Source organism: Canis lupus, chromosome 16, assembly GCF_003254725.2.
Source record: "Canis lupus dingo isolate Sandy chromosome 16, ASM325472v2, whole genome shotgun sequence".
Taxonomy (NCBI): domain Eukaryota; kingdom Metazoa; phylum Chordata; class Mammalia; order Carnivora; family Canidae; genus Canis; species Canis lupus.
In genome coordinates this window covers 8,220,560-8,239,240 of record NC_064258.1, presented here as the reverse complement: position 1 = coordinate 8,239,240, position 18,681 = coordinate 8,220,560, and the positions used below count along the sequence as shown (strand labels likewise).

The window sequence follows — 18,681 nt, the reverse complement described above, 5'->3', positions numbered from 1 at the left end:
TTTTTAGAGTATTTGTTTTGAATAAGCAGAAAACATAAGAAAAATACCAAAATGTTAACAGTGGCTATTTCAGAGTGGTTAGGGCACAGGTGACTCTATTTTGTCCTTTGTCTTTGTTGTGTATATTCTCAATTCATTTCTGTTTCCCAGACAGTTTAAATCATGAACAATAGTAAGAAATACACGTTATATTATGACCGAGAACATACCTATATTCATTTAACAGTACCCCGACTATAATGTACACCAGGACTTTCTATTATATGTCTTTGCTCTCATGATTCGTTAGGTTGATTTCAATAGCCACAACTTACCAAACTCTTTACAATAAACATGCATTTAACAGGATAAAAAGTTATTTAAAAATAATGTCTCATCAAGAAAATGGTATCTTGGCAATTCATGCTTTCTAGCTTTTTGAGAACATTCAGGTAATTTTTAAAAGTGGCTCTTGTTTTCTTCACCTTTTGGTTTATGTATCACTTTCTAGAGGACATAAAAGCCAAATTCCTTGTTTTTTTAGCTTTGTGGCTTTTCCGTTTGTCTTTGGACATACAAGATAGTAGAGTAATTTAACATTTATGTGGCTGGTATTTGCCAAAGCAAGCGTTTTTTACATTTCTCAGAGAATCTCAGAAAATAGAGCACAGAAAAATACAAAACATGTTCACAAGAATCAGCATTTATCATCACTTGATTCTCTTTGCTAACTAACCCTTTCTCACTCACCTAATAATCTGCTGAGTTTCATGAAGCTCTAATTTCTCTTTTCATTCATCTACTCATTTGCAGTCTTTCTTCCTGCTACTGACTTCTAAAACTCTACGTACCAGACTGTTTGTGTATGTAAAGGAGGAAAAAAACAAACAAATAAAACCCAGACAGTGCAGGAGGGGAAGAGAGAAGAAAACAGAGAGGAGTGGAAATGAGGAGAAGCAAATGTGGGAATGTATTTGAGAATAAATTGTGACATATAATTGTTTCTGGGAATATATCTTTGTCAATACAAGTGAGTACAGGAAGGTATACTTTCTTATTTTTCTGCTTTTCCTGCTGCCTTCACCCTGCCAGTTCCCAGGGACTCCTGGAATGTAGGCAAATATCTAAGGAACTGCTTTTAATAATGGACTCTAGGAAACTGGGAGACATAAGCAGCATTTCTGAAGTAGCCACCAAACCCAGCACAGAGAAAGAGAGAAGTTCTCTCCCTTTCTTAAGCAGAACACATGCATTTACTCTTGCCTCAACATGACACTCAGAGCAACTGTTCTAAGACACAAATCCAATCACGTCTCTCCTGCTTACAATTAATTTCCAATTTTTTAAAGAGAAGTCCAAATCTTTAACAAGCCTTACAAGGACTTCTAGGAGCTGGATTCTTCTTATTCTAACCATAATTCTTGCTACACTATAACAATCTCCTCTACAACTTTATACCATCCCCCCTGACATTCTTTCAAAACTGAAAAGTAGTCTGTGCTTTCTGTTTCCTCTCTTCTCTTCACTCCATCTGCTATTCCCTCATCCATCAGGCCTTAGCTTAGAGAGTTCTTCCTTTGGGAAAACTTCCTGACTCCTCCAAGCCCAGGTTAGGAGTTTCTACTCTGTGCATCTACTGTACTTTATCCATACACAGTAATTAAGAGTGTTTATGAAATGTTCTTATCAAAACATCTCTCTCTCTACTCTAAGGCAGGGATATTGTTTTTCTTATTCATTGTTATAGTCCCAGATCAGACACAGTGTTGGCAAATGGAAAGTTCTTAATAAATATTTACTGGCAGGTCTCCAACTGTGTTGTGAGGATTTCCATACTCTGGAACTAGGCTGCAGCTTGTTTTCATTATCCTCTTGTGGCAAGGACCTTCCTGAGGCACTACTCTAACACCATTTTATGGTTAACAACTTAGGTTTTCTTACCTCCTTTTAACTACTTTTTAGCCAAGAAAAATAGTAATCTTCATGAAATGTAAGCTCTACCATTTTTGGATTTCTAAAAACTTAAAATTATCTTCAGATTTATCCACTTGAAATTCTACAAATTAAAAAATCTATAGTAATGAACTTGCTGGGTCATTATTTCAAAACTATCTGCTACATAGTAAATCTGATTGACAACACTCACTGAAAAGATGCCTTACTGAAGCACAAATTATTCACCATTATTCACCACTAATGGAGCACTGAAAGCACAAACCCCCAAGGAAATCAGCTCATTATTCATCTGCTTTAGGAGTCCAGCTGTACTGATCACCAAAACACACGGGAGAGCACCTGATACCAAAGGGGTAGCAATAACTATCCATCTAGAAAAAATAAACTATGCTCAAAATTCCATATATGATAGAAAGTAAGAAATGCATTCCTGTCTTCTAGATCATTCTACTCCTGGCTTCTGCAGGTTCTCAAGCTCTGGGCACTATACTCTCATCACTGAGGTAAAGATGACCCTTGTTCCAGTTATCATGCTGGTGACACTTAGCCTAGGCTAGGTTCCAGCAAATGCAAAAACCAGATGAAGGGAGAGGTCCTCGTGGAGAGTTATTTCACTTCCATTAACTCATCCTTCAGAAACACACAAGTGTATTATGATGAATGCAAGATTCTGTATAGTCCTTCGTACAAGAGAGATTTTTTAAAAACTTAGATGTCTATATTAGTAGAGGATGGTTAAGTATATTGAATTTATGTTCTTATGGACTATTATGCAATCTCTGTAAATATGAAACCAGGTGTACTGATGTGGAAAGATGTCCATGATACACTGTTCATTTTTTTTCTTTTTTAAAAGATGAAGACTATCACACAGAACAGGAATGTTCTTTTTTGGTTTAAGGAAAGAAATGGAAATTAAAGGAAGGGAGGAAAAAGAGAATGGAGAGAGCTCTTGGCTCCCGGGTATAAGCACACATTTGTATAAGTAGAAGGAGTTTGGAAGACTACACTTGATATACTTTTGTACTATTCAGATTATCTTTTCAGTTCCTTTTATTGAAAAACATATATTGTTTTTTCCAAATTAAGAAGAAAATAAAACTCTTTATTTAAATATAAGCTTTTTTTTTTTTTTTTTTTAATTTATGATAGTCACACACACACACAGAGAGAGAGAGAGAGAGAGAGAGGCAGAGGCACAGGCAGAGGGAGAAGCAGGCTCCATGCACTGGGAGCCCGACATGGGATTCGATCCTGGGTCTCCAGGATCACGCCCTGGGCCAAAGGCAGGCGCTAAACCGCTACACCACCCAGGGATCCCTAAATATAAGCTTTTTAAAGAACAGAATGGATTTTCAACTTAGGTAAAATACCAACCCCAAAATTATTCATCCATATTTCATATTCCCTAAGTAAAAATTCATGTGCAAGAACTTGTACATTTTTGACATTTGGAAAAAATGTAAAAGTACATACAAAGTTGTGTGTGGTAAGCGGAACATTTTCCAACACTTCTACATGCAATTCCTCTCCAGTGAGCCAGGAAATATCAGTGTCCCAGCCAATCGGTTTCTTCTCTCTGAAAAGTGTAGACACAGCCTTTCTTGGTTATCACACCTAAAAATCTTCATATACCTCATGCTGAAGACATGAAAATTGGTTATTGAGGGGCTAGTAATGGTGAGGGAGGTTTGGCTCCCTAGTCTTCCATCGTTAGAAATTTAAATGGCAATAAATTAATTTTTAAGTTTACCCCAAATAAATGTATCACTCTTGGACAAACAGCAGGGTAAAGAGATGTACTCTTTTCTTCAAGCCAGCTCCAGAAAAGACCTACAACAGCAGAAAATTGATTGTTCCTAAGGTCCCCCCTCCAAAAAAAAAAAAAAAAAAAAGAATCACAGCTACGGATTTATCTATCCATTAAAAAAAAAAAAAAAAAAAAAGAGTACTCAAGGGACAACAATATCCAAAAGGATATTTTTTTTAAAAACAGGATTCAAAATTTGGGGGGTCCTGGCACAATTTTAGATACTTTTCTGAAAGAAAAATAGCTTAAAATATTAATTTTGATAAGCCTTTTGTGAAACTATGAGTTTATATTAAAAATATGGGCATGGGGGAAGAGTCCATTATTCAAATAAGCCACATTTTAAATGGTTCAAAAATTATAAGAATCTCAGACTCCAAATAGTCATTTCATCAGAATAACACTATCATCACACAAAATACCTAATGTTCACTCCTCAAAGGGCCTACAAGGTTTTCTTTAGGCTAACTTAATATATTTTTCTAAAGTTAAATTTCAATACCTTGGGTTTGGGTAAAGATGCTACAGAAAACCCAAAGTTTAAGGTCTGAGGGTTTTTTTTTTCCTTTTTAAACAAAATTTCACATCACATACAAACCATACCCATCCTGAATTCTGTAAACAGCACAGCACTCTGGGATTAGACCTCTCATCATCAGAGCTTTCTTTAGACTGTCCCGGACTGTAACTCCACATCTTGCGGGTACCTATGGTATCATATATATATATATCCATATATATATATATATATATATATAATATGAGATAAAGGGAATAAATTATATATTTTTCCACAACATTTAAAAAAGGTCAATACTTTACAATACCTTTAAAATGTCATATGATCACTCTGTCAGATAATAACATCATTTGTAAAGCTAACTTGATACTAAAGGAAAATTATGACTGAAGTATCTATTATTCACCAACTTAAAGCAAAATTGATTTTGCTTATTAAAATTATGAAATATTTTAACATATAAAAAGACAACCGGTTCCTATATACCCACCATTAAGAATTAGCATGTCAACATTTAAAGCAAAATCAATTTAAAAATTTTTTTAAATTTGAATATAGTTGACACACATCGTATCAGTTTCAGGTATACCACATGATACAACTTCTCTATACAATACTCTATGCTCACAAGTATAGCTAGTATCTGTCACCATATAACATTATAATAATATCACTGATTACACTCCCTTTGCCTTTCATCCTTATGACTTATTAATTCCAAAACTGGAAGCCCACGTCTACTACTTCCCTTCATCCATTTTGCCTATCCCTCTATTCTCTTCCCTTCTGGGGAATAGAATATCCCTAGTTTGATCTCTGTAGCTGTAGGTCGGATTCTGTTTTTTGTTTGTTTTTCTATTTTTATTTTTCTGAGGAAGTTCCATACTGTTTTCCAGTGACTGTGCCAATTTGTAGTCTCATCAATAGCATATGGTAACTCTTTTTTCTCTACATTCTACATCCTCGCTGACACTTTTGATTTTAGCAATTCTGACCAGCATAGGTGTTATCTCATTGTTTTTCTTTTTTTTTTTAATAGGTTTTATTTTTAAGTTACAATCCCAAGATCAAGAGTTGCATACCCAGGGCACCTGGGTGGCTCAGTGGTTGAGCATTTACTTTCAGCTCAGGTCATGATCCCAGGGTCCTGGGACCGAGCCTCGCACTGGGCTCCCCACGGGGAGTCCTGCTTCTCCCTCTGCCTGTGTCTCTGCCTCTCTGTGTCTCCCATGAATAAATGAATTTTAAAAATCTTAAAAAAAAAAAAAAAAGTCACATACTCTACTGACTGAGCCAGCCAGGCAACCCTCACTGTGGTTTTGATTTGCATTTTCCTAACGATTAGCAATGTTGAACATCTTTTCCTGTGTCTGTTGGCCATCTGTAGGTCTACTTTGGAAAAATATCTATTCAGGTCCTCTGCCTAATTTTTAATTAGATTATTTGGAATTTTTGGTGTTGAGCTGTATGTTCTTTATGTATTGTGAATATTAACCCCTTATCAGACATAGCATTTGCAAATATCTTCTCTTACTTCAGTAGGTTGCCTTGTTCCTTTTGTTGTGTAAAAGCCTTTTATTTTGGTATAGTCCCAATAATTTTTGCTTTTGTTTTTCTTGAGGAGGAAGAACTAGATCAGCTAAGGAGATATCAAATATGTTTGATGAAATGATGATATGAAAACTATGTTTCTTCTAGGAGTTTTATGGTTTCAGGCATTATACTTAGGTCTTTAATCCATTTTGAATTTATTTTTGTATATGGTATAAGAAAGTGGTCCAGTTTCATTGTTTTGCATATAGCTGTTCAGTTTTCCCAACACCATTTATTAAAGAGACTATCTTTTCCCCATTGTTCGTGCTTGCATCCTTTGTCATAGGTTAATTTACCATATAAACATGGGCTTATAGCTAGGCTCTCTATTCTGTTCCATTGATCTACATGTCTATTTTTTTTTTTAAAGATTTCATTTATTTATTCATGAGACACATGGAGACAGAGAGAGAGAGAGAGAGAGAGGCAGAGACACAGGCAGAGGGAGAAGCAGGCTCTATGCAGGGAGTCCGATGTGGGACTCAATCCCGGGTCTCCAGGATCACACCCTGGGCTGAAGGTGTTGCTAATCCACTAAGCCACCGGGGCTGCCCTACGTGTCTATTTTTGTGCCAGTACTACATACATGGTATGATTACTATAGCTTTACAGTACATCTTGAATTCTAGAATTTGATATCTTCAGCTTTGTTCTTCCTTCTCAAGATTCCTTTAGCTATTTGGGGATCTTCCATGGTTTCATACAAATTTTAGGATTATTTGTTCCACTTCTGTCAAAAATGTTGTTTGTATTTTGATAGGCTCTGCTACTTATATTTTGCATACTTTATGCAAAAACTTCTTGATTAGCAACCCTATATTTATTTATTTTTTTAAAGATTTTATTTATTTATGATAGTCACAGAGAGAGAGAGAGAGAGAGAGAGAGGCAGAGACACAGGCAGAGGGAGAAGCAGGCTCCATGCAGGGAGCCCGACGTGGGACTCGATCCCGGGTCTCCAAGATCGCGCCCTGGGCCAAAGGCAGGCGCCAAACCGCTGCGCCACCCAGGGATCCCAGCAACCCTATCTTTAGTTTTAAACCCTATTCCATGTAACCAGAGGAATCTTTCTAAAAAAGGTATTTTTAACTTGTGTGTGTATGTCAAAGACTTCTGAGAATTTGGAGTGCCTGGGAGGGCTCAGTCAGTTAAGCTTCTGACTCTTTTGACTCAGGTCATGATCTCAAGGTCGTAAGACTGAGCCCTGAACACTGGGCTCCACACTGGGCATGGAGCCTGCTTAAAAGTCTCTCCTGACATGATACTCTATGTGGAAAACCCAAAAGACTCTACCCTAAAATTGCTAGAACTTGCACAGGAATTCAGCAAAGTGGCAGGATATAAAGCCAATGCCCAGAAGTTACCTGCATTTCTATACACTAACAATGAGATGGAAAAAAAGAAAATAAGCAATCAATCCCATTTACAATTGCACCAAAACCCATTAGATACCTGGGAATAAACCTAACCAAAGAGGCAAATGAATTGTACTGAAAACTATAGGACACCTAGAAATAGAGGATTGCACAAAGAAACAGAAAAACGTTCCATGCTCATGGACGTCGGGGTGGCTCAGCGGTTGAGTGTCTGTCTGCCTTTGGCTCAGGGAATGATCCCGGTGTCCCAAGATTGAGTCCCACAGCAGGCTCTATGCATGAAGCCTGCTTCTTCTTCTGCCTGTGTCTCTGCTTCTCTCTCTGCATGTGTCTCTCATGAATAAATAAAATCTTTCAAAAAAGTTAATTTCATTTAAATAAAAAAATTTAAAAAGATTCTCTCTCCTCCCTCTGCCCCTCCCCCACCTAAAAAAAGACTTCTGAGATTCTGGTCTTAGATGCTCTGACACATAAAATTTCAGGGGTCCATAGAACCTGAAGCTCATGTATAGACTGTTGAGAAGCCCACTGAATTCAGATTTAGAACTTCATTCTAAAATGTAATTTTAGGGGATCCCCGGGTGGCTCAGCAGTTTAACGCCTGCCTTCAGCCCAGGGTGTGATCCTGGAGTTCCAGGATCGAGTCCCACATCAGGCTCCCTGCATGGAGCCTGCTTCCTCCTCTGCCTATGTCTCTGCCTCTCTCTCTCTCTCATGAATAAATAAAATCTTTAAAAAAAATGTAATTTTATATTTCATTAGTCTGCTCCAATTTTTCATAATTTATGGGGCAAAATTCAAGTTCCTACAATTTTCCAGTTCTTATAGGGGAAATTTCAAATACCATAACAAGGCATATAAGGTTACAAGTGAACCATGGCTATCTACTACCCCTTAGTTCCTTTGGTAACTTCCCTTATGCAATCCTATTTTAGTATATGTGCTGCCGAAGCGAGCACTCCCTTATGCAATCCTGTCATGTATCTTCTAATTACGCTTAATTCCAAAGTATATGTCTATTTCATCAGCAGGCAAAAATATGCCTTTCCACTCTTAGCAATAAGGGAAAGTGATAAGTCTTTCATTTCACTACTGTAGGCTGATTTTTTGTAACTATTTGCTCCTTAATTGATAGAGCCAGTTCAACAGGCTGACAGACTAATGGAACAGAATAAAAAGACAAAAACAGACTCTAATACATAAAGGAAATTAGAATAAAATTAAGGCAGCATCTGAAATAGGGTAAAGATGTCCATACTGAGACAACTGGAACCAATCTAGTTAAAAAGTTCATCCGTATTTCATACTGTAGACTAGGGAAAACTCCAAATAAGTAAAAAATTTAAATGTTGAAAAAAAGGAAGGAAAAGACAAACCATAAAATACTGGAAGAAAACATGGCAAAATCCTTTATAACCTCTAGTTAAGAAGGCCTTTATAACTATGATGCAAAATCTGCCATAAAAGAAACTGCAAAAAACTAAAAATCTTTTAGATGGCAAAACAAATTATAAGCAGTCTAAAGACATATACAAACTATGAAAAATATATTTGTAACTTATGAGCATAGTCAAAAGACAAAAGCAAACTGATAAAAAATATCTGCAACTCCTATAACATGCATGTAATCTTCCTAATATATAAAGAGCTAAAAATATGAGATAAAGACCAACAACCCAATAGAAAAATGGGAAAGGACGTGAAAGTTCAAACATGAAAAGATGTTCAGTATCACTAGGAGTAAACTCAAACTTGCCAAAATATTTTTGTTTAATTATCAGACTGGCAAAAACCCAAAAGCTTGACAACATGTTCTATCATATTAGGCTATGGTAAACAGGTATCTCATATATTGCAGGTAGCAATGCAAAATTAAGCAAGACCTATAAAGCAAAAAAAAAATTTTTTTAAGATTTATTTATTCATGAGAAAGACACACACACACACACACACACACACACACAGAGAGAGAGAGGCAGAGACATAGGCAGAGGAAGAAGCAGGCTTCCCACAGGGAGACTGATGTGGAATTTGATCCTGGATCCCAGGACTACGCCCTGAGCCAGCCAAAGGCAGATGCTCAACTGCAGAGCCACCCAGGCATCCCTCAAAATTTCAAAGTATCTATTATCAAAATTACATATATAAATTTCCTTTTGATCCAGGCAAGCACACTTTTTGGTATAACTATAGTATTCTGATAAACATCTATACACTGAAATCTATAGCTGTAAAAAAAAATAATACTTAAAATTTCTCTGTATATGGCAACGGAGCATTTCCAGGGTCTATGTAAATATTAAAAACAAAATACAGAATGATATATATAATATGATAGCTTGTGTATACAAAGAGAAGTGGAAAAATAAGAATACATCTTTGTATTTGCTTGTAGCTACATTAAAAAGCAACCGCAAAGGGACGCCTGGGTGGCTCAGCTGTTGAGTGTCTGCCTTTGGCTCAGGCGTGATCCAGACAGGAGTACCAGGATCGAGTCCCACATCAGGCTCCCACATGGAGCCTGCTTCTCTCTCTGCCTGTGTCTCTGCCTCTCTCTCTCCATGTCTCTCATGAATAAATAAATTCTTTAAAGAAAAACAAAAACCCATAACATCCCAGAAAATACACATATACCTCCCAAATAAAAATAGTTACCTAAAAGTTTCAGAGGAAACTGGATGTATAGAAAGATTATAGAAACATGGGAGGGCACAAGATTTCTTTATATAATTACCACAGGAAAGAATTATATGATCGAAAATGGGAGGAGTGATTTGTCTCATATTTAAAGGCTGACAGGACTGAAAAGATACTTTCAAAAGAATCAGGTTTATGCATGGAATTCTTCAAATTCCAAAATTAAATGTCCTTGATTAGGCTATCAAAGGAGAAATAATTTTTTTCTACAATAATTTTTAAAACAAGCATCCCATCTTAATAAAGAGCTAGAGTCAATGTAACTGCCTGAATATTTTTGCAAAGGATAATTTGGACCAGAACAAAATGTATTAGTCTAAACTTTCACATATTAGTTTTTATTTTATTTTATTTTATTTATTTAATTTATGATAGGCACACAGTGAGAGAGAGAGAGAGAGAGAGAGAGGCAGAGACATAGGCAGAGGGAGAAGCAGGCTCCATGCACCGGGAGCCCGACGTGGGATTCGATCCCGGGTCTCCAGGATTGCGCCCTGGGCCAAAGGCAGGTGCTAAACCACTGCGCCACCCAGGGATCCCCACATATTAGTTTTTAAAGTGAATATAAACCATCTTTTATCAATGGGTTCATGATGGCTCACTACACTACTCCTTTTGTGTACACTTAAAAATTTCCATAATGAAATGTTTTCTTAAAACTTAAAAGACCTTCCTAAAGTAATGGCCATCAAATTGTAACATATTATTTGAGCTAGCAGATTAATTTGGTAGTTTAAATTCTTTGCAATGCAGTCTTCACTATATACTTTAAATAAACTGCATGATACCCTGAGATCTCCTTGCATAAACTGGCACAAAATATACATGCCAATGTATGGGTTTTGAATATAAATCTAAATTTGTGGCTTCCTGATTTTATGATAATGTATCCTGATGTCAAGTCCTTTTTCAGGACTGTTATAATGATTAGGTTTTGAAAGAAAAACTTCATGTAATCTGCTTACAACATGGTCTTACTAAAGTAAAAAGAGGCTGACTACGCTACAAAAACTTCATAATGTAAAAGCAATTTTAGAATTAAGTAGTATGTCTTTAGGTCAAGATAGACAGATATATAGATATAGGTATTTTTTAAAGTAGGTCTCACGCCCAGTGTGGAGCCCAACTCAGGGCTTGAACTCATGACCCTGAAATCGAGACCTGAGCTGAGATCGAGAGTCAGACACTTAACTGACTGAGCCACCCAGACATCCTGGTCAAATTGTATTTAACAAAGAACCAGTGGTCACAGGACTTACAAACATCCTAAGTTTTTACCAGTAAAATGCTATAAAAGTAAATCAAATCAAAGATCAAAACTAAAGTTAATCAGTTACTTCATTAATTAGTACTGCACAGGGAGGTACTTAACTAGTAACAGAAAAAGAAGTCCTTTCACTGTTGGTGAAAGCTAACAGAATTTACCAGGATTCAAGAATGTCCTAGGTTCCACAGCCACATAATATTATTAATATCAAACTGTAACTGAAATATCAACATAATCTAATACTGCTCTCTACAGTATTTTGCTTCACAAACCGTGAGAGGATGTGAGTGCATTTTCACAAACTGTAAACCACTATGCCATGGGTACTATTATTCCTTCTGTCTATAAAGAAATAGAACCTAACACCCTCCCCACTCTCTTTCCTCACTTGTGTAGATCTTAGGTTTCTGCTTTTGCTAAAAATAGAGGGATGGGTATTCTGTGGGGGTACTACCACTTACTCCTATCTAGTGATGACCCTTGACTCAATCTATTTCATTAAAACTACTTATTTGTGCTATTAAGAAAGTTAAAAGTTTTGCTGTTGTTTTTTTCTTTTTCATTTTTCTTAAAGTGTTTTTATGTATTCTTCATGTTTCCTCCCAAACTGGCTAAAGCAAGAACATAGCTTCTCCTTATCCCTTCCATTCCACAAATATTTCCTGCTTTAATTACAGCACAATGAAGGAATACTTTTGAAACATCCAGTGTCTGCTTTCAGCCCAGGTCATTATCCTAGGGTCCTGGGATCGAGTCCAGCTTCGGCTCGTGGTTCCCTGATCAACGGGGAGTCTGCTTTTCCCTTTGCCCCTCCCCCTGCTCATGCTTTGCTCTCTTTCTCTGAAATAAATAAAATCTTTAAACACCCCCCCCAAAGACTCATCCCTTCTAAAATATTTACAGACCACCTACTAAATGTTAGTCACTGATAAGCTGCTCTCAGAACTTCCATTCCACAGATGCTAAAATTAACTTAGTAGCTTTAGATATTTTTCCAGATTCCTTGTTCTTTTACAACCTTTGAATCAAATCTGCCTATCCCGTGCCCCAGGAATCTACTTCCACTTTTACAACTTAGAAATACCTTGTTACTTGTATACAAAGAATCCTGTATAAGATGTTCGTATTTTAGGCTTTAATAATAACAAAAAAAATTAAACATAATCTACATGTCCATCATAGGGAAATGGATAAACTGTGGTATATTCAGAAGCTGGAAGTCTCCATAGTAGTTAAATTCGAAGAATAAGACCTATATGTATCAACATATACATACGTATACCTTGAAATTATAATTTTAAATCTAAAAGGCAAGGTACTGAATATTGTATATAGTATCATACTATCATAAATTTAAAAAATACTTATAGATACATATATTTAGTAAAGTATAAAATTTTGGAATTAATTTTATTTATCAGAGTGGCTGCTTCTTGGGAAACAGTGGGACAGCAGATTTTCAGGAGAGTAATGGGACGGGTAAAGGGAACCACATTTGGGGCAGCCTGGGTGGCTCAGCGGTTTAGCGCCACCTTCAGCTCAGGGCATGATCCTGGAGACCTGGGATCGAGTCCTGTGTCAGGCTCCTTGCATGGAGCCTGTTTCTCCTTCTGCCTGTGTCTCTGCCTCTCTCCCTCTCTGATCTCTTATGAATAAATAAATAAAATCTTATAAAAAAAAAAAAAAGGGAACCACATTTGCATATGTGTGTAGTATAAAGGAAAAATGACAAAAATTCCTATTTGTTCATTGGAAGTGACTAAACAAACAGATTTTAATATACTGTCCATTATAATTTTCTATATAAACACATTTTCTAAATAAAAAGGTTTTAAAAAACCTTATGAACATTCTTTTCTAAATGCTAAATTGGTAAAAAAAAAATAAATAAAAATAAATAAATGCTAAATTGGTGACTCAAAGTCATCAATTAAATACCTTGCTTTGCAAAATGATATAAAATTTTCAAGCATGGTTTTTTGTTTAGTACTGGTTTTAGAGTCATAAAAAAACACTTCTAGGGGCTAGCTACTATCATATTCCTAGAATTATAATGCTTTCATTTAGTCTACCTTACTTTTACTTTCTAATCTCAGGCTTATTCGTCTTCTACAATTCTTTTTGGATCTAAAACACATTAAGTTTTATTCCTATAATCTCTATTCTTTCTCCTTCTGAAATATATATAGTCTTAGAACTTGTACCTTTTGCCATCTGTAGAAGAAATAATCCTAGCCATTTACATCCCATTTCTATTATTAGAGCAGTGCTCATCAGTTCTTATAATTTTTCTTATCTCAGACCTATGGTATTTTATTTTTGTCTATGCATGCCATAGAAAACTATTTATATAAAAGGAAATTCTTTCTCCAAAACAGATATATGAAAGCCAATAAGCACATGAAAGGATGCTTAATATCATCAGCCTATCAGGGAAATGCAAATCAAAGCCATAATGAAACACCACTTCAAACACACTAGGATGGCTGTAATCAAAAAGACAATAAATACCCTGGCGAGGAGATGGAAAAACTAAAACCCTCACACAGTACTGGTGAGAAAGTAAAATGCTACAGCTGTTTTGGAATACATTCTGGCTGTTCCTCAAAAGATTACTAGAGACATTTATCCAATAAAAAACGAAAACATATGTCCACACAAAAAAACTTGTACATGGAATGCTCATAGCAGCATTATTCACAATAGCCAAAAAGTGGAAACAACACTCAGGATGGATAAATACAATGGAGTATATACAAACAATAGGATATGAGTCAACCATAAAATAAGGCATGAAGGACTGAATCACACTGTAACATGGAAGAACACTGGAAACTCACTAAATCAAAGAAGCCAGTCACAAAAGACCACACACTCCAAGATTCCATTTATATGGTATGTCCAGGAATAGGCAAATCTATAGAGATAAAAGGAAGTAAGTAGTTGCCTAGGGCTGGGAAGGTTGGGGAGAAATGATAAGTGACTACTAATGCATATAGGGTTTCTTTTTTGGAATACTGAGAAAGTTTTTTTTTTTTTTTTAAAGATTTTATTTATTTATTCATGAGAGAGAGAGGGAAGGAGAGAGAGAGAGGGAGGGAGGGGGGGAGAGAGAGAGAGAGTGTGAGAGAGATAGAGAGAGGCAGAGACACAGGCAGAAGGAGAAGCAGGCTCCATGCAAGGAGCCTGACGTGGGACTTGATCCCAGGCCTCTGGGATCAGGCCCTGGGCTGAAGGCGGCGCTAAACCACTGAGCCACCGGGGCTGCCCTGGAATGTTGAGAAAATTCTTAAATTGATTGTGGTAACATCTGTATAACTGTGAACAGACTAAAAATCACTGGAGTGCACCCTTTGAGTGAACTGTACGTGAGTTAAGTCTTAATCTATAAAAAATTCTTTTAAATTATGAATTCAAAAAGACAGGCTTAGGACAAGTTGTGTTTCGGGATACTTGGATGAGTCTAATACTTTCCTTAACTTTTTGTTGTTGTATGACTTATGTATTGAAAAGTATACATGAATGAGTGTATCTTAGGCCTGAAATACTTTAAATTTTAGTAGATCAATAATATCTTCTAAATTTTAACATTCCGTATTGGCCAGGGTCTCACGGTAAAAGTAAGCCTCATACACTATTAAGAGTGTATACCTTACCCAGTAATTATTTGTAGATATCTAACATAAAAATATTCCCACAATGTTTCAGGATATATGTATTTAAATGTATATTATAATATTACTTAACTATCCATCATGAAAAATAGCTAAATAAAATAGATATAATCACTCTAAGCAATAATTTTAAGCATCACAAAGAAACAGCTCTGTGGAAGAAGGGTTTAAGTATAAAGTAAAAGGTAATCCTTTTCTCCTGCCAGAGCATGACCCTCATCCTTAACACTTCTTTCTCTTCTTAAAGTATATTTCATGTAATAGATAAATAACACTACCAATTTTCTTTTCATTACTAACAACTCGTCATTACTTTTTATTCTTTTTAAGTTTTATTTAAGTAATCTCTATACCCAACATGGGGCTCAAACTCATAACCCTGAGTCACATATTCTTCCAACTAAAGCCAGGTAGATGTCCCTTTTCATTCCTTTTTTTAAAAAAACAGATTTGAGGTTTAACTGATCTACAATAAACTACATTAATTTAGGTATATTGTCTGATACATTTTGACATTATGTATATACTAATGAATTATCACCACATTCAAGATAATTAATGTACTCTATTACACCTCAAAGTTTCCTTGAGCTCCTATGTAATTCCTCCCCCTCCAGTCCAGGCCCACACAAATACGGATCTAAAACTGTCACTAGGCGTGTCTGAGTGGCTCAGTCAGTGAAGTGTCTACTTTTAGCTCAGGTCATGATCCCAGGATCCTGGGATGGAGCCCTGCCTTGGGCTCCCTGCTTGGCAGAGGGCCTGCTTCTCCTTCTCCCTCTGTTGCTCCCCGTGCTTTTACACTTGCTCGATCAGATAAACACAATCTTAAAAAAACAAAAACCTGTCAGTAGAGAACAGTTTGCATGTTCTAGAATTTTATATAACTAGAGGTGTAAAATACATTTTCATTTTTGTCTGGCTACTTTCACTTAGCATGATTATTTTGAGATTGACTATGTTGTTGTGTCTACCAGTAATGCACTCTTTGTCCACATGGTATTCCATTTTATGGATATACCACAGCCTGCTTAACCATCTGTTGATGAACATTTGGCTTGTACTCAGCTTGAGGGTATTACAAATAAAGCAACTAAGAACAATTGTGTATAAATCTTTGTATGGACATATGCTTTCTCTTTGGTAAATATCTAGAAGTAGAATGAATGGCTGGATCATATACTAGGTGTATGCTTAACTTTTTACAAAATTGCCAAACTATTTTTTTTTAATTGTGGCAAAATACATATAACATAAAATTTAACATCTTAAGTGCTTTAAAGTATACAGTTAGCTATGTTAAATACATGGACACTGTTTCATAACCAGTCTCCATGACAGTTTTCATTTTGAAAAAAATGAAACTCTATAACCATTAAAGAACAATTCTCCACCCCCTTATAACCACTATCCTATTTTCTGTTTTTATGAAATTGACTATTCTAGGTACCTCATATATGTGGAATAATACAGTATGTCTTCCTGTGACTGGCTCGAGATTCATCAATGCTGTAGAATGTGTCAGAATTTCCTTTTGAGGGTTGAATAATATTCCACTGTATGCATATATCACATTTCGTTTATTCATGCATCTGTCGATGGACACTTGGGTTGACTACACATTTTTGGTTATTGTGAATAATGCTGCTATAATTATGGGTGTATAAATAACCTCTTTGAAGCCCTTTCAATTCATTTGTGTATATATCCAGAAGCAGAAATGCAGGATAATATAATTCTTTTCTTAGTTTTTGAGGAATCCTCAAACATTTTCTATAGTGGTCACACCATTGTATATCCCCACTAGCAATGCACAAGGGTTCCAATTTCTCCATATCCTTGCCAACATGCTATTCATTCTTTTTTTAAAAAATATTTTATTTACTTATTCATGAGAGAGACAGACAGAGACAGAGAGAGAGAGAGAGAGAGAGAGAGGCAAAGACACAGGCAGAGGGAGAAGCAGGCTCCATGCAGGGAGCCTGACGTGGGAATTGATCCTGGGTCTCCAGGATCTTGCCCTGGGCTGAAGGCGGCGCTAAACCACCGAGCCACCAGGGCTGGTTCATTTTTTTTTTTTTTTCTTTTTGATAGTAGCCATTCTAATGGGTGTGAGGTGGTAGCTCATTGTGGCTTTGATTTGCATATTCCTAATGATTACTCTTGAGCATCTTTTCATGTGTTTGTTGGCCATTTGTAAATCTCTTTGGAGAAATGTCTACTCACCTCCCCTCTCCTTTCTTAATTGGGTTGTTTAAGGTGTTCTTTTTTTATTGAGTTGTAGGAGTTTTCAAAAATACATTCTGAGTATTAACCCTTTATCACATATATCATTTGCAAATATTTATTCTGCATTGTCTTTTCACTCAGATGATTGTGTTCTTTGATTCAGTGTTTCTAATTTTGTGAGGTATAACAAAATACTTCTCTATTTTTACCTATGTTGCCTGTGCTTTGGTGTCAGAGCTAAGAAACTACTGCCAAATCCAGCGTTGTGAGGCTTTTCCTCTATGTTTCATTCTAAGGGTTTTATAGTTTCAGCTCTTACATTTATGTCTTTGATCCATTCTGAGAGGACTTTGTATGTGGTGTAAGGCAAGGGTCCAACTTCATTGTTTTGCATGTGCACATCCAGTTTTGCCAGCATCATTTGTGGAAGAGACTGTCCTTTCCCCACTGAGGGGTTGTGATACCTTTGTCAAATATCCTTTGACCATATACATAATAATATATTTCTGGACTCTTTATTTCATTGATCTTTATGTCTGTATATCTATGCCATTCTGTAGGTTTGTAGTAAGTTTTGAGATCAGGAAGTGTGAGACCTCCAACTTTACTCTTTTCCAAGATTGCTTGGTTCTTCAGGATTCCTTAAGCTTCCACATTAATTACAGGATAGATTTTTCCTTTTCTGCAAAAAACACTGTTGGGATTTTAAAAGGAATTGTATTAAATAAAACTATCAAATTGTTTTAAAAAGTGTATATGTACCATATACCAGCAGTGAATGAAAATTCCAGTTATTCCACATCCTTGCCACTAGTTGGCATTGCCACTCTTTCATTTTAGCCATTCTTGTAGGTGTGTAGTGTTATCTTGTGCCTTTAAATTTGCATTTCTCCAGTGACTAATGACATCTGGCATCTTCTCATTTATTTATTCACTATCTATATATTTTCCTTGGTGAAATATCTGTTCAAAACTTTTATCTATTTTTTTGAGGTGTTTGTGTTTTCATTATTGAGTTCTAAGAGCTCTTTGTATGCTCTGGATACACGTCCTTAATCACATATGTGTTTTTGCAAAGACTAGTCCATGGTTTGTCTTTGTACTCTTAGCACTGTCTTTTCAAAAAGCATAGTTTTTGGGGTGCCTGAGTGGCTCAGTTGGTTAGGTGCCTGCCTTTGGTTCAGGTCACGATCCTGGGCCCCAGGATCAAGGCCCTCATTGGGCTCCCTGCTCTGAGGGGAGCCTGCTTCTCTCTCTCCCTCTTCCGTTCCCCATCCCCTGCTTGTGTTCTCTCTCTTCTCTCTCAAATAAATAAAATCTTAAAAAAAAAAGCATAAATTTTATATTTCAATGAAATCCAATTTATGAATATGTTCATTATGTATTGTACTTTTGTCATATTTACAAAATCATTGCCCAATTCCAGGTTACTAAGATTAATTCTTACTTTTCATTCCTTTCTCTGTATTCAACTTTATTTATTATATTTAAATTCAATTAGCCAACATAGAGTACATCATTAGTTTCTGACGTAGTTTTGAATAATTCATCAGTTGCATAAAACATCTGTGCTCACCACA

At 36.1% G+C, this 18,681-nt stretch overlaps 1 protein-coding gene across 9 annotated transcripts in view; it reads right to left on the bottom strand.

Moving 5' to 3' along the window:
* The window catches only part of BRAF (B-Raf proto-oncogene, serine/threonine kinase), a 179,426-nt gene that overhangs the window by 68,975 nt on the left and 91,770 nt on the right, over positions 1-18,681 (bottom strand). For all 9 annotated transcript variants that reach the window (XM_035700227.2, XM_049095216.1, XM_025433893.3 and 6 more), the window contains 2 exons: positions 4,349-4,452; positions 3,412-3,514 (listed from right to left, as the gene is read on the bottom strand). In XM_035700227.2, coding sequence (XP_035556120.1) covers positions 3,412-3,514; positions 4,349-4,452 — 207 coding nt within the window. The remainder of the gene's footprint in view (positions 1-3,411; positions 3,515-4,348; positions 4,453-18,681) is intronic.